The sequence below is a fragment of the Polypterus senegalus genome, chromosome 2 (assembly GCF_016835505.1).
Source record: "Polypterus senegalus isolate Bchr_013 chromosome 2, ASM1683550v1, whole genome shotgun sequence".
In the NCBI taxonomy this organism is placed as follows: Eukaryota; Metazoa; Chordata; class Cladistia; order Polypteriformes; family Polypteridae; genus Polypterus; species Polypterus senegalus.
In genome coordinates, this window is record NC_053155.1 from 318,530,879 (window position 1) to 318,544,250 (window position 13,372).

General features: G+C 41.7%; 1 protein-coding gene across 1 annotated transcript in view; it reads right to left on the bottom strand.

Moving 5' to 3' along the window:
• Positions 1–1,792: 1,792 nt before the first annotated feature.
• Positions 1,793–13,372, bottom strand: part of nepro (nucleolus and neural progenitor protein) — a 44,764-nt gene continuing 33,184 nt past the window's right edge. The window contains exons 6-9 of the mRNA XM_039745938.1: positions 12,468–12,838; positions 9,667–9,719; positions 8,769–9,022; positions 1,793–3,011 (exon numbers count right to left, since the gene is read on the bottom strand). Of these exons, the coding sequence (XP_039601872.1) occupies positions 2,600–3,011; positions 8,769–9,022; positions 9,667–9,719; positions 12,468–12,838 (1,090 nt within the window). The 3' untranslated portion in view covers positions 1,793–2,599. The remainder of the gene's footprint in view (positions 3,012–8,768; positions 9,023–9,666; positions 9,720–12,467; positions 12,839–13,372) is intronic.

A 13,372-nucleotide genomic window follows, 5' to 3' on the forward strand; every position in this document is an offset into this window, starting at 1 on the left:
TATCAGTTTCTCAGATGCATCAAATGTGGTTGCAGCAGCGCATTTACCAATTTCTTTCGTTACTTCAACTTCTTCTTTTGGCTGCTCCCGTTTGGGGTCGCCACAGTGGATCATCGTCTTCCATATCTTTCTGTCCTCGTCATCTTGTTCTGTCACACCCATCACCTGCATGTCCTCTCTCACCACATCCATCAACCTTCTCTTAGGCCTTCCTCTTTTCCTCTTCCCTGCCAGCTCTATCATTAACATCCTTCTCCCAGTATACCCAGCATCTCTCCTCTGCACATGTCCAAACCAACACAATCTCGCCTCTCTCTGACTTTGTCTCCAAACTGTCCTACTTGAGCTGACCCTCTAATGTCCTCATTTCTAATCCTGTCTATCCTCGTCGCACCATCTTTAACTATGCCACCGTCTCCGGCCCATATAACACAGCTGGTCTCACTACCGTCCTGTAGACCTTCCCTTGCACTCTTGCTGATACCCGTCTGTCACAGATCACTCCTGACACTCTTCTCTTACCCACTCCACCCTGCCTGCACTCTCTTCTTCACTTCTCTTCCACACTCCCCATTACTCTGTACTGTTGATCCCAAGCATTTAAACTCATCCACCTTCACCAGCTCTACTCCCCTCATCCTCACCATTCCACTGACCTCCCTCTCATTTACACACATGTATTCTGTCTTGGTGGTCCTACTGACCTTCATTCCTCTCCTCTTATATCTCCACCTCTCCATGGTCTCCTCACCCTGCTCCCTACTCTCACTACAGATCACAATGTCATCAGCAAACATCAGCCCACGGGGACTCCTGTCTAATCTCGTCTGTCAGCCTGTCCATCACCATTGGAAATAAAAAAAGGGCTCAGAGCCGATCTCTGATGTAATCCCCCCCTCCGTCACTCCTACCGCAAACCTCACCACAGTCACACTTCCCTTGTTCATATCCTGTACAACTCTCACATACTTCTCTGCCACTCCCGACTTCCTCATACAATACCACAGCTCCTCTCAGTCACCCTGTCATATGCTTTCTTTCTCCAGGTCCACAAAGACACAATGCAACTCCTTTTGGCCTTCTCTAAACTTCTCTATCATCCTCAGAGCAAACATCTCATCTGTGGTGCTCTTTCTTGGCATGAAACCATCCTGCTGCTCACTAATCATCACCTCAATTCATAACTGACCTTCCACTACTCTTTCCCATAACTTCATGCTGTGGCTCATCAATTTCATCCCCCTGTAGTTACTACAGTCCTGCACATCCCTCTTAATCTTAAATAAATATCGGCACCAGTCCACTTCTTCTCCACTCCTCAGGCATCCTCTCTCACTTTCCAAGATTCCATCAAACATTCACTACTTCAATGACTTTTAATTTAAAACCAGCTTCATATTTTCTTCTGATCGAATGCGCCATCGTAGATGCTCTTACAATAAAGGTGTATTAGGGGAGGAGATACAAAAAAAACCACAAATCAGTGCAAACGTTGCTTCAGAATAGTCTGGGTATTACCGTGTGGTCACATAGGCAGAAGACAGAGAGAGCGAGAGAGAGAGAGAAGTTAGGAGCACACGCTGATACAGCGCATTGCCACACCCACATAGAAAAAGGTCATGTGCTCCATGGTTACTCTCTCAGGTGGGCATTAGCATATAATAACCCCTTGGACCAATAAGTGTGAGTTTTCCACATTCAACTTACATGAGCGACATTATAAAAATACCAGAAATTATATGATAAAATCAAGTCCCGACTTATCCGCGAGTATATACGGTATTTATTTATTGGTAGATTTGCACAACACTGTTTTTTTTTGACTGTTTTAATAAAAGCACTGAAGCACTTCTTCACCTACCCCTTGCTAAACAGGTGTTGTGTCCTCATTCGCTGGGCTCATCCCTCAGGTACTTTATCGGCGGTAGCAAGTTCAAGAGGCTCAACGGGAAGACCCAGTAGTGTAGGATGGACCCGCACCGTCTCACCCACACACAGTGAACTCATGCAGATTCTGCACAGACGATGACGACAAGACTTAGGATTTGAACCCAGCACTCCAACTCTATGAGACGCATGCAGACAACTTTAACTGGGTGTTGTGTTTATTCTGTAAATTATTATAATTTTGAATTGACTGAATTTTTTTTTTTTTTTAAGAATAATGTAGTAAATGTCACAGTTCATACACCTTCTTTGGCTTCAGTTTTCACCAGCAAAACACCTTCTTCAAAAATGGAGAGCGATTACTTGTACAGTACGAGAGCGAGTGTAATCAATGACTTCAGTCGCTGCCCACCCATCTACTGGATTTGAATGTAAATGAATTCATGGAATTTAGAAGTAGTTACGATGTTCATAAAACTGAACTTCTTAAAACAGGCTTTTCCCACATGAACCCAATTTTAGAATTCGGCAGAACATACGTCTGTGGAATTCAATTCTGTATCCTGTAAAAACATCGTATCTGGAGTGTAAGTGTGGCACTGCTTGTCCAACCTCATTACACGTAGAAGTTGGTTAAAATTGGGGAAGAAAGTTCCTGTGATGCCATTGCCGCAAAAAGTACAGCGATTTAAACATGGAGTTCAGATACGGACTATAATCCAATTCTCTCAAAAATATTATCAATAGCATCGTCTGCAGTGCCGCACTTCAGCTCAGTTCTCGTGTTTAAGCTCGGAGAGATCGAATCTCGGTCACTGGTGCATTTCCCAGATGATTTCAGTTGAAGACCTTTGTGAGAAGTCAGGGGTCTGCTGGTGGATCGCTGGTTGGAATGATTGCTTATAAACGTCTGCACACCTCCATTTGATCCTGGCATATGTTCGTGAAGAGAGACTGTGGCCTTCTGTTCAACACTTAATTTTTTATTCCAAAGTGGAATGTTCCTTTGAAAATGAGCCTTCAGAGACCACCTTTTTTGGGAATTCAGGCGTTTCTTTGGTAAAATTTGTCCAACCAAGGATTTGCAGATGCTTCTTTTCAAACATTTCATCTTCAAAGTTAATCTGCAATAACATTTTAAAAAATTATAAAAACAGTAAAAGAATAATCAAAAATTTGATCAATCACTCAGAGTAAAACATTCAAATGTCAAGTCGTTTTAATGAAGGGTTATTTGATTACTTTTGGATTTACTTCTTCCCTTGTCGTACACAACACCATCAGAAAGTCTTGAGATCCATTCACTTTTTCATACATTGCTAAATTGCGGCCTTGTGCCAAATTCATTTTTTTCCCTCCTCATCAAGCAAACCTCATTACCCCAAATTGAGAAAGAGAAAACAGGATTTCAGGGATATAGATGTACATTTCATCCTCTTCCACTTATCTGAGATCGGGTCACAGGGGCAGCAGCTTGAGCAGTGATGCCCAGAGTTCCATCTCCCCGGCCACTTCTACCAACTCTTCCGGAGGAATCCGGAGGCGTTCCCAGGCCAGCCGAGAGACAGTCTCTCCAGCGTGTCCTGGGACCTCCCAGTTAGACATGCCCGAAACACCTCACCAGGGAGACGTCCAGGAGGCATCCTGATCAGATGCCCGAGCCACCTCCTCTAGGCGAGGGATGTGACAAACAGCGGTTCAGAAAACCTCCTATGATGTACAAAAACTTTGGATGCCGTTTTCCCTCGCCTGGACGCGGGTCACCGGGGCCCCCCTCTGCAGCCAGGACTGAAGGTGGGGCTCGATGGAGAGTGTCTGATGACCGAACCTGCACCCATGGGGCTCAGCCGGGCACAGCCCGATGAGGCAACTTGGGTCCCCCTTCCCAAGGGCTCACCACATGTAAGAGGGGCCAAGGAGGTTGGGTGCAGTGTGAGTCGGGTGGTGGCCGAAGGTGGGGACCTTGGTTGTCCGATCCCCGGCTACAGAAGCTGGCTCTTGGGATGTGGAATGTACATTTCCTAAAAAATAAAATACTGGAATTTTACATTGATACAAGTTATTTGTTTTCATCTTTTTTTTAATTACAAGCACTTGGCACTTCTGCATCAACGCCTTGCTGAATTAAATGTGTGTGTGTCCTCATCTGCCCGGCTCATCTTGGTTTATGACTATTATAAAGGAATATGTTTTCACTACTGTTGATTAATATGCACAAAGAGAGAAGTATTAGATGTTGTTAAGTACGAGCACTGTACGGGTTAAATTGGAAAAGGCTTATGCCCGTATATTTTATGTGCCTAAATAAGCTAGGAAACCACTAATACATTATAAGACAAAGGTCAGGTATGCACAAAAGGGTGGGGAGAGGGAATTTCTCTTTCCCAGGTAGTATGTGTGAACCTGAGGAGGGGAAATATTGGTGGCGGCGTTGAACTGGTACTAGGCAGGAGTAGGCCTTGTTAAGCGTATATGATGTATAGGGAAAGATGCTACGCCTAGTGAGCTGGGAAATAGTGGTGGAGTCAGTCAAAGGCAGAATAGCGGGGATTGGAATCTTGGGAGTCAGATGACGGAGACAAATGTGTTGGGAGATGAGAATTGTTATTAAAGTATGGTTTGCCCATCATCGGGTGCTCATTTCACTTGAGTTGAGTCCGTGTGTGTGCATCACACAGTAAGGCCAGATTCTGCTGCCTTCCTGAGACTCCTTGTGCTTTAATACTGAAGATCGATTGTGGTACCTGTGCCACAACACTATCAACAGTTTTGGGTTCAGGAAGCTTCCTGGAAGCAAATATGGAGAGCTGAGGCAACCTGGTCCATCACACCCTCTTAATGAAAACCTACTTCAGAGGGCTTGGACCTCAGACTGTGCCGAAGGTTCACCTTCCAACAGGACGATGACCTGAAGCACAAAGAAAAAAAAAACCAGTAATGACGGGCATTTTGATTCGCTTTACTGACGATTTCTTTCAAACTACCCATTTACAGTCATATGAAAAAGTATGGGAACCCCTCTCGGCCTGCATAATAATTGACTCCATTCAAGAATAAAGATAACAGTGGTATGTCTTTCATTTCCTAGGAACTGCAGTGTTTTCCGAAGAAAGATTTTTAGTGACGCAGTATTTAGTTATATGAAATTAAATCAAATGTGAAAAACTGGCTGTGCACAAATGTGGGTCCCCTTGTCATTGTGCTGATTTGAATGCCTGTCACCCCTCAATGCTGATCACTTGGCTGGATGAGCTCGTTAAGCCTTGAATTTCATAGACAGGAGTGTCCAATCACGAGTGGTCAAAGGTATTTAAGGTGGTCAATTGCAAGTTGTGCTTCCTTCCCTTTGACTCTCCTCTGAAGAGTGACAGACAGCATGGGATCCTCAAAGCAACTCTTCAAAGATCTGAAAACAAAGATTGTTGAGTCTCCTGGTTTAGAGGAAGGCTACAAAAAGCCATCTCAGAGGTCTAAACTGTCAGTTTCAACTGCAAGGAATGGAATCAGGAAATGGAAGGCCACAGGCACAGTTGCTGTTAAACCAACCCAGCAGGTCTGGCAGGTCAATAGAAATACAGGAGCGACATATGAAGAGGCAGGATTGTGACAGACAACCCACAGATCACCTCCCCAGACCTGCAAGAACATCTCGCTGCAGATGGTGTATCTGTACATCGTTCAACAATTCAGAACATCTGTATGGCAGGGTGATGAGAAAGAAGCCCTTTCTGCACTCACGCCACAAACAGAGTCGCTTGTTTTATGCCAATGCTCATTTAGATGAGCCAGATTCATTTTGGAACAAAGTGCTTTGGACAGATGTGACAAAAATGGAGTTATTTGGTCAGAACAAAAACCGCTTTGCATGGAGGAAGAACACCGCATTCTAAGAAAAACACCTGCTACCTCCTGTGAAATTTGGTGGAGGTCCTATCATGCTGTGGGGCTGTGTGGCTAGTTCAGGGACTGGGGCCCTTGTTAAAGTTGAGGGACGGATGAATTCAACCCAATATCAACAAATTCTTCAGGAAATGTTCAAGCATCAGTCACAAAATTGAAGTTACTAAATAAGGGGTTGGATATTCCAACAAGACAATGACCCAAAACACAGTTGGAAATCTACAAAGGCATTCGTGCAGAGGGAGAAGTACAATGTTCTTGAATGGCCGTCACAGTCCGTTGACTTGAATATCATCGACAATCTATGGGATGATTTGAAGCAGGCTGTCCATCAAATTGAACTGAACTGGAGAGATTTTGTATGAAGAATGGCCAGAAATACCAACGTCCAGAATCCAGACACTCATCACAGGCTATAGGAGGACAGCGTCTGGAGGATCAAAGGAGCAAAAGGAGGCTCAGCTAAGTATTGATGTCATATCTCTGTTGGGGGCCCACATTTATGCACCTAATTTTGTTATGATGCATATTGCATATTTTCTGTTAATCCAATAAACTTGATGTCACTGCTGAAATCCTCCTGTGTCCATAAGGCATGTCAGATATTAAAAGGAAGCTGATACTTTGAAAGCTCAGCCAATGAGAAACAAAATTCCAAATAATTAAGAGGGGTTCCCAAACTTTTTCATATGACTGTAACTGAATTGAATCTTTTGAATAACTTGATTAATTTATTTATAGTCTGGATTATTTTGGAAGTCCGGTTTCCCTTTGATTGCTCCACAAAAATATAACTTTATAATTCCACTTTTTTTTTTTTTTTATAAAAGATGATATATGTTTGTGTGTATATAAATATCACTGTTTATAAATGTGTATATCTTTATATATAAACATGCTACCGTGGCTGTTCGTTTGTATGTCCAGGATTTTAAATCGCCTGTAGCTCGCAAACCATTTGACCAATTGACCTGAAATTTGGTAAACATATACAGGTACTATGCGACGTCTACTATCCGCTTCCAGGATGATGATTGACCTCCAAGGTTATTCCTCTTTTTATTTGATTGTAGAATCAACTCTCGGCAGCGGGGTGGCCGTGTGGCGCATGCGTACGGGCGCCGTTCTCATTCCCTACCACCTTCGTCGTCTCTTCCCCTATCTCTTCATATCTTAAATCATTCTTGAGGCAGATTGAAGACTTAAGTTCCACCTTAAGTGAAAAATTAAGGAAAATGTACTATGTAATCGCAACAGAAACAATGACTTAATTAGTTTTAACGTGAAAATATGCCGACGAAAGAAGAGAATAAGCAGGCCGCTAGGGTGGAGAAAAGAAGAGCTGCTCAGGAATCAGCAAGCGGCGCATCAACCTCTGAGCAAACGAATGCTAAACGTACAGAGAAAGAAAGAGTATTAAAACAAGGAATGCTCAAGTCAAGGGTGTTCAATGCACATTATTGTGCAGTGCGCCATTACTGTTAATTATATATTTAGTTTCGATACACAAAGCATGAGAACACATTTCATATGCATAATTAAAATAAGAAGTTTTATTATAGAATCACAAATGAATGAGAATTGTGTAACTCAATGATTTGTTCATAAATCAAATGAATGAGAATCGATTACATTGGTTCTCGGGTGGTGACTGTTTGCCAATCAAATGAACGAGACTGATTATTGGGTGGTGACTCATTTATGAATCAGTCAAGACTTGGGATTCAGGCAAATTTTGCACATCAGCTTTAAACATCTGTCAGCTAAACAAAAGACGTAAGCAACATCACGCAGAACTTGAATGTAGTGCTTTAGCATTCCCGTTGAGTTGATTCATTGGTGCTCACAAATTGGTTCATATGGTTCACTGAAAAGGGCCGTTCCAAAAAAAAAACACCACACGAGTCATTCGCTAATCGCTCATCACTACAACACAGGAATGGCTTAGGGATTACCCTGAGGATGTCCTTCAGCTGCCCAGCCACAGCCCGGACTTAAACCCAGTCAAACACCCCTGAAGATGGCAGTTTAACATGGCTTTCTCATAACTTCACTTTAACTTAATACTGATACTCTGTATGTTCAATTAATTATAATAACTATTCATAGTGGCTCTAAATTCCGTACTGACCCAAACTCTCTCTTCTGTTTCTTTTTCCGGTTTCTTTGTGGTGGCGGCCTGCACCACCACCACCTACTCAAAGCATCATGATGCTCCAACATTGATGGACTGAAAGCCAGAAGTCTACGTGACCTTCATCATCAGGTCCTTCCATGAGAACCCTAAATCCAAAGAGGACTGTTTCATTTATGTTAGGTAGATTGCCCAGAGGGGACTGGGCAGTCTCTTGGTCTGGAATCCCTACAGATTTTATTTATTTTTTTTCCAGCCTCTGGAGTTTTTTTTTTTTTGTTTGTTTTTTCTGTCCACCAGACCTTACTTATTCTATGTTAATTAATGTTGACTTATTTTTATTTTTTATTGTGTCTTCTATTTTTCTATTCTTCATTTTGTAAAGCACTTTGAGCTACATTTTTTTTGTATGAAAATGTGCTATATAAATAAATGTTGTTGTTGTTTACAGACGCTTCCCATTCAATCTAACGGAGCTTGAGAGGATCTGCCACAAAGATGGGGATCAACTGCCCAAATCCAGGTGTGCGATGAAGGGTTAACCAAGAAGACGTAAAGCTGGATTTGCTCCCGAACGGGGTTCTAAAGAGTACAGAGTTAAGGGTCTGAACTCTTACAAATGGAGAGATTTCAGTGTTCGATCTTTAATACATTTGCAAACATTCCTGAGAAATGTTTTCACTTTGGCATTGTGGGTTGTTAAGTGGGGACCGATGGGCAGAAATGTATTAATTTAAAATTAAATCTACATTTGACAACACAATACAATGTTGAGAAAGTGAAGGGATCAGAACACTTTTTAAATCAACCGTATATTTTGAGGAAGCGTAGCAGTAGCACAATTTACCTGTATCCTCGGGACTCTAGATGCTTCAGCCGCACACACTTGAGAAGGAGGCCCCGGAGAAACGCGTTCCTCTCTTTGAGATTCTTTTCTCTGAAGCAGCACACCATCTTCTTCAGGTGTTCAGTCAGGTCTTGAAAAGAGCGGGCGCCGTGAATCTCTGAGGCAAACGATTTCCTCAAGTGGATCAGGTTGGTATCTGGGAGAACATCCTTTGTTCCTTTTTTCAAGAAATCAGTAGACTCTACTGTAGTAAGCTGAAATGTGAGCAAATGACAGCAGCAACATAAGCACCTAATTATTGTATGTATTTAATGTCAAGGTCACAGTCTAAGTGAAGTGTATCAGCTGTACGTGGAAAATTCAGTTAACTCTGGAAAAGTTTAATTTAAAAAAATAAATATTCGGAACCGAGCAGGCTTTGCACTTTAGGAAACAAGCTACCCAAAATATTCTATAACATTACAGTAATTATTTACCACACTGATGCTGATCTTTCTGATCATAAAATAGGTCATTACAACAGCATTTGATGAGAATAATTCATAATTAACTGCAGAATTACGGTATTTGAGGGTTCCTCTAGAGTGCTTCTTTCTCTTGCACGATTTGGCTCAAAAACTAATCAGCACACTGTCATCTAATAACAGGCTTAAGTTTTGAGTTTGGTATTTGTCCATCCAGCTGTTTAAACGCTAGAATGTCCTCAAGAAACGTTGCCACACAAAAAAGAAAGACAGACAGACACACAAACCTTTATTGGTAGATTTTCAGTATCAGGGAACCCTAAGACATCGACATCCATCGAAAACCGGAGATCGAAATTTTCGACAAATCTAAAGATCATGATAGGTTATGCTAATTTGGGGGTTGAATTGCCAAAAGTAAAACAACTACTCACCTTAAATCCAGGTGGTCGAAGCAGATCTTTCACATCAAATGGAGATAATTCTCCTGTAGTAAAGAAAAAAAGAACTTAAAATGGCAATTTTTCATCCGAGACCCTATTCTATAATTTTATTATAGAATGGCACTACAAAGGGCAAGAAACACAAGAATGGCAGATAAGGAATTAAGCTTTCTGATGACTAGCAGGACACATCTGAGGTAGCTACAGTAATAAGAAGGTCACAGTGCTGGAACTCCAAACACTTATGTAGCGGTCATCATTTGCCTAACACTAGAATCCCTGAAGCCTACGAAAAAAGTCGCAATGCCAGGCCACCTTCAATTCCTTCACACCTCCTCATCAGCGTCTGTTTTGCAAATGTGTCAATTGGCACTGGCAGCCTGCTCCCGCATCCCTCCACCAACGCAGTTCAAGTCAACTCAGATGCTTAAGTCTCTCTATCTGGGTGTGAGGTGCCTGGAGTTGTATAAATAATATCATCATTTGGAATACATACATTTATTTTTTTTTGTTCTATTCTTGAATAAAGGCACACTTATTTCGTTATACCTTTTGTGAAAATATTTGATATCTGAACTTCAGTCTTCACACATTATACATTTCACGTCAACACTTTATTAAATTTTTACTATAACATGGAAGAAGCTTGTTTTAGTTATGTGTTCAACATTTCTTGCCTCGCATTTCCTGTCATCCTACATTTATGCATATCGTTGTAGACACAGAACACACATGAAATGTATGTGTTCCAAATAACAATATATTATTTACCCTGCACAACTCCAGGTATGTTGGTGTGGTATGGGATTGCAGGTCATTTGCAGCTTGTGCTGATCGACACATTTGCAAAGCAAAGACACTGATGAGGAGGTGCAAAGGAATCTAAGGTAGCCCGGGATTACGACTGTTTTCATAAGCTTCAACGAATCTAGTGTTAAAAGGAGAGAATCAGTCATCATAATAAATCGATGGCACCTGCACGTCAAATGCTCGGTAAGTAAGCGTGGGGTTCCAGTAGTGTCCCAGTGTTGGAAATAAAAGCATGTGGCAGAAGGAAATTACATTTGTTTTAACAATACACTGCTGTTCGTCTCCTGGAAAGCATTTTATCTTGTGAGGCTTACTTTGCTTTAGGATAGGGTTGTGCGGTACACCCGTACTAAAAATGTACCACAACCCAAAATTTTTAAAAAGGTATGGCATCAACATTTCTTTAATTTCTGCACCGGGAGTAAACAGTAATTTTCAAACCCCTTGCGCTCAGTTGATCATTAGAGTGATGAGAACGTCAAGGGGGAAGACGGTTATTCGATTGTTAAATTGAAAATAAACATATTATATCTTACTCACATCACTAAGGGGTTCAGCTCTCACTGCTCTTCCAATGTATATATTGCCATGCACGTGCAAATAGGAGGACACTGTATGGACCGAGTGAAGGTAATTCCACGCCAGGCCAGGAGGTGGCGGGGTACACTAAAACTTCTCCTGTTATCTCTACAGGCCAGCCACAGGAAAACCTATCTGACTCAACCATGAAGACGTCACTTCAGATTCCGGCGCATCGACTGATGTCAGAAGACTGCCACTTCTGGTCTGACTATTTAAAACCATCATCATTGCAACTCAACTTCAGTTCTGTTTTGGACTTTTCCAGCCAGGTATATTACACGGGTGGCTGACCCAAACCTTTTTAAGTGTGTTGAGTCTGATCATTTTACAATATATTAATGTAAACGAGCCAAACATTCAAAGGGAAGGAGTGACGTCAGTCTCCAGTCCCATTCCCACACCTGTTAAGTCATTTGCGGAGTGCTGTGGAGCAGGGACACGTACGATTGTGGGGCAAAGTAGGAGGTGTGTGTGTTTGTGGGCTGGAGAAGTTAAGCAGAGGTTTGTGGATAGTTATCCGTTATTCGCTTCAGAACTATCTTTATACCGTTACTGAGGTCCAAAAAGCCGGATTCAAAATTTTTGTACAGATCCCACACAACTTCAAGTTGAGATGAGCCACCTTCTTGTGATTGCAGCTACTGAAAGTCTTTACAGCAGTCACTCAAAATGGGCATTCAACCAGTTTTAGGTCATCCCATTTCACTGGAATTAATTTCAGAATTTCCAAGACATGTGTAACATCTTCATAGGCATGTTTGGTCTTAAATTAATGCATACGTTATGGTGAGTCTTTTCAGAACAGCATGTTTCTGTTTTGATACACCACCGGTCAAAAGTTTTACAACGCCTCAGTTATTATAAGGAGAAGTCAAGCAAAATGACCCCTTTTATTAGCTAACTAAAAAAAGGTTACAATATGCAAGCTTTCGAGGCAACTTAGGGCCCTTCTTCAGACGAGATGTAAAGGGTTCAGTCCCTCCATTCCCAATGGTTTGAATGCATCTTGCAGAGTTCATCACTATTCCCAAACATTTCCGCATTTTCAACGAATCTGAAGTGAATAGAATTCAGTTTTTATGTAATTTGTCTAAGCCAATGTTGGACTGGTACTAACATTTTGACTTTGCTATCAATACCAGCTTATGGACCTCAGTAACAGTATCAAAAACGGTTCAGAAGTAAATAAATGCTACCGAGACACCTGAAGGTACCACCAGCCAGCACTAGCAATAAACCTTTGCTGGCCAATCGCATTTTATCACGTCAACGCTACTACCTGCTGCCACCAGTGCAAACAAGAACCATGCAACACTTGGTTCGTGACAGGCCCGTTACAACAATGCCACCTCTTATGATGGCCCCGTGTATCACACAGTTGATTACTGTTGACTGCATACCTTGCACTTCAGGTCGCCTCTCTAAAACTGGAGTGCCCAAGTCCACGTGCTTTCTCCTTCTCAGAGCAGGTTTGAACTTCTGATGCATCTTCTCTCTTTTATTGCTTTCAGGAAGCTCGGATACAAACAGTTTATCCAACAATTTAGCTTTTGATTGTCTTCCGATTTTAGCTCCTCTGATCACTGGAACTTTTGGCGGTGCCATGTTTACAGCTTCCAGATAAGCTGGGCCTAGGAAACTGGCGATATCACATGGAAATGTAAAATCTTTCACAAAGGGCAACTGTTGCACGTGGGAAACCTCTTGTGTTAGAGCAAATGTGTTCTCATAAAGAGGTGCCATACATTGCAGAACGCCTTTGAACAGAACCCTAAGAAAAGGAAACATAAGGAAATGTGAGTCATGAAAGTTTCAAACCCACTGCGGGGAGCCAAAGCCTACAACGGCGGTATTAGAAAAAAGGAAAGAACCAGACTGGGACAAATCACTGGTCCAACTCATGGCAAACTCATAGAAGGACTAAATTCAAAATGGGAATCAATTTTCAAAATGTTTGGCCACAACTGTATAATAATGATACAAATAATAGTAATGATGAATAAAAATCATAAATCATAATATGAAATGAACAAATAACAAAAATAATAACAACAGTAAAATGATGACAAAACAGTATATAATCTCAAAATGAGTCCTTTGTGTGGTAATTCTTAGTATACGGTCCATCGTCATCACAGTCAGGACAATAATCGCGTGTTTCTTTTCGGATTTTCTTTCCAGTTTTATCAGTTCGTGAACAGCACACTGCACAGGTACGAGTTGGACTCTATTTTTATTTTTCTGTTAGAGGTGTAGCAGTGCTACCATTGGTTAGAACTGCATCTCCCAGCAGTCCTTGCAGGGC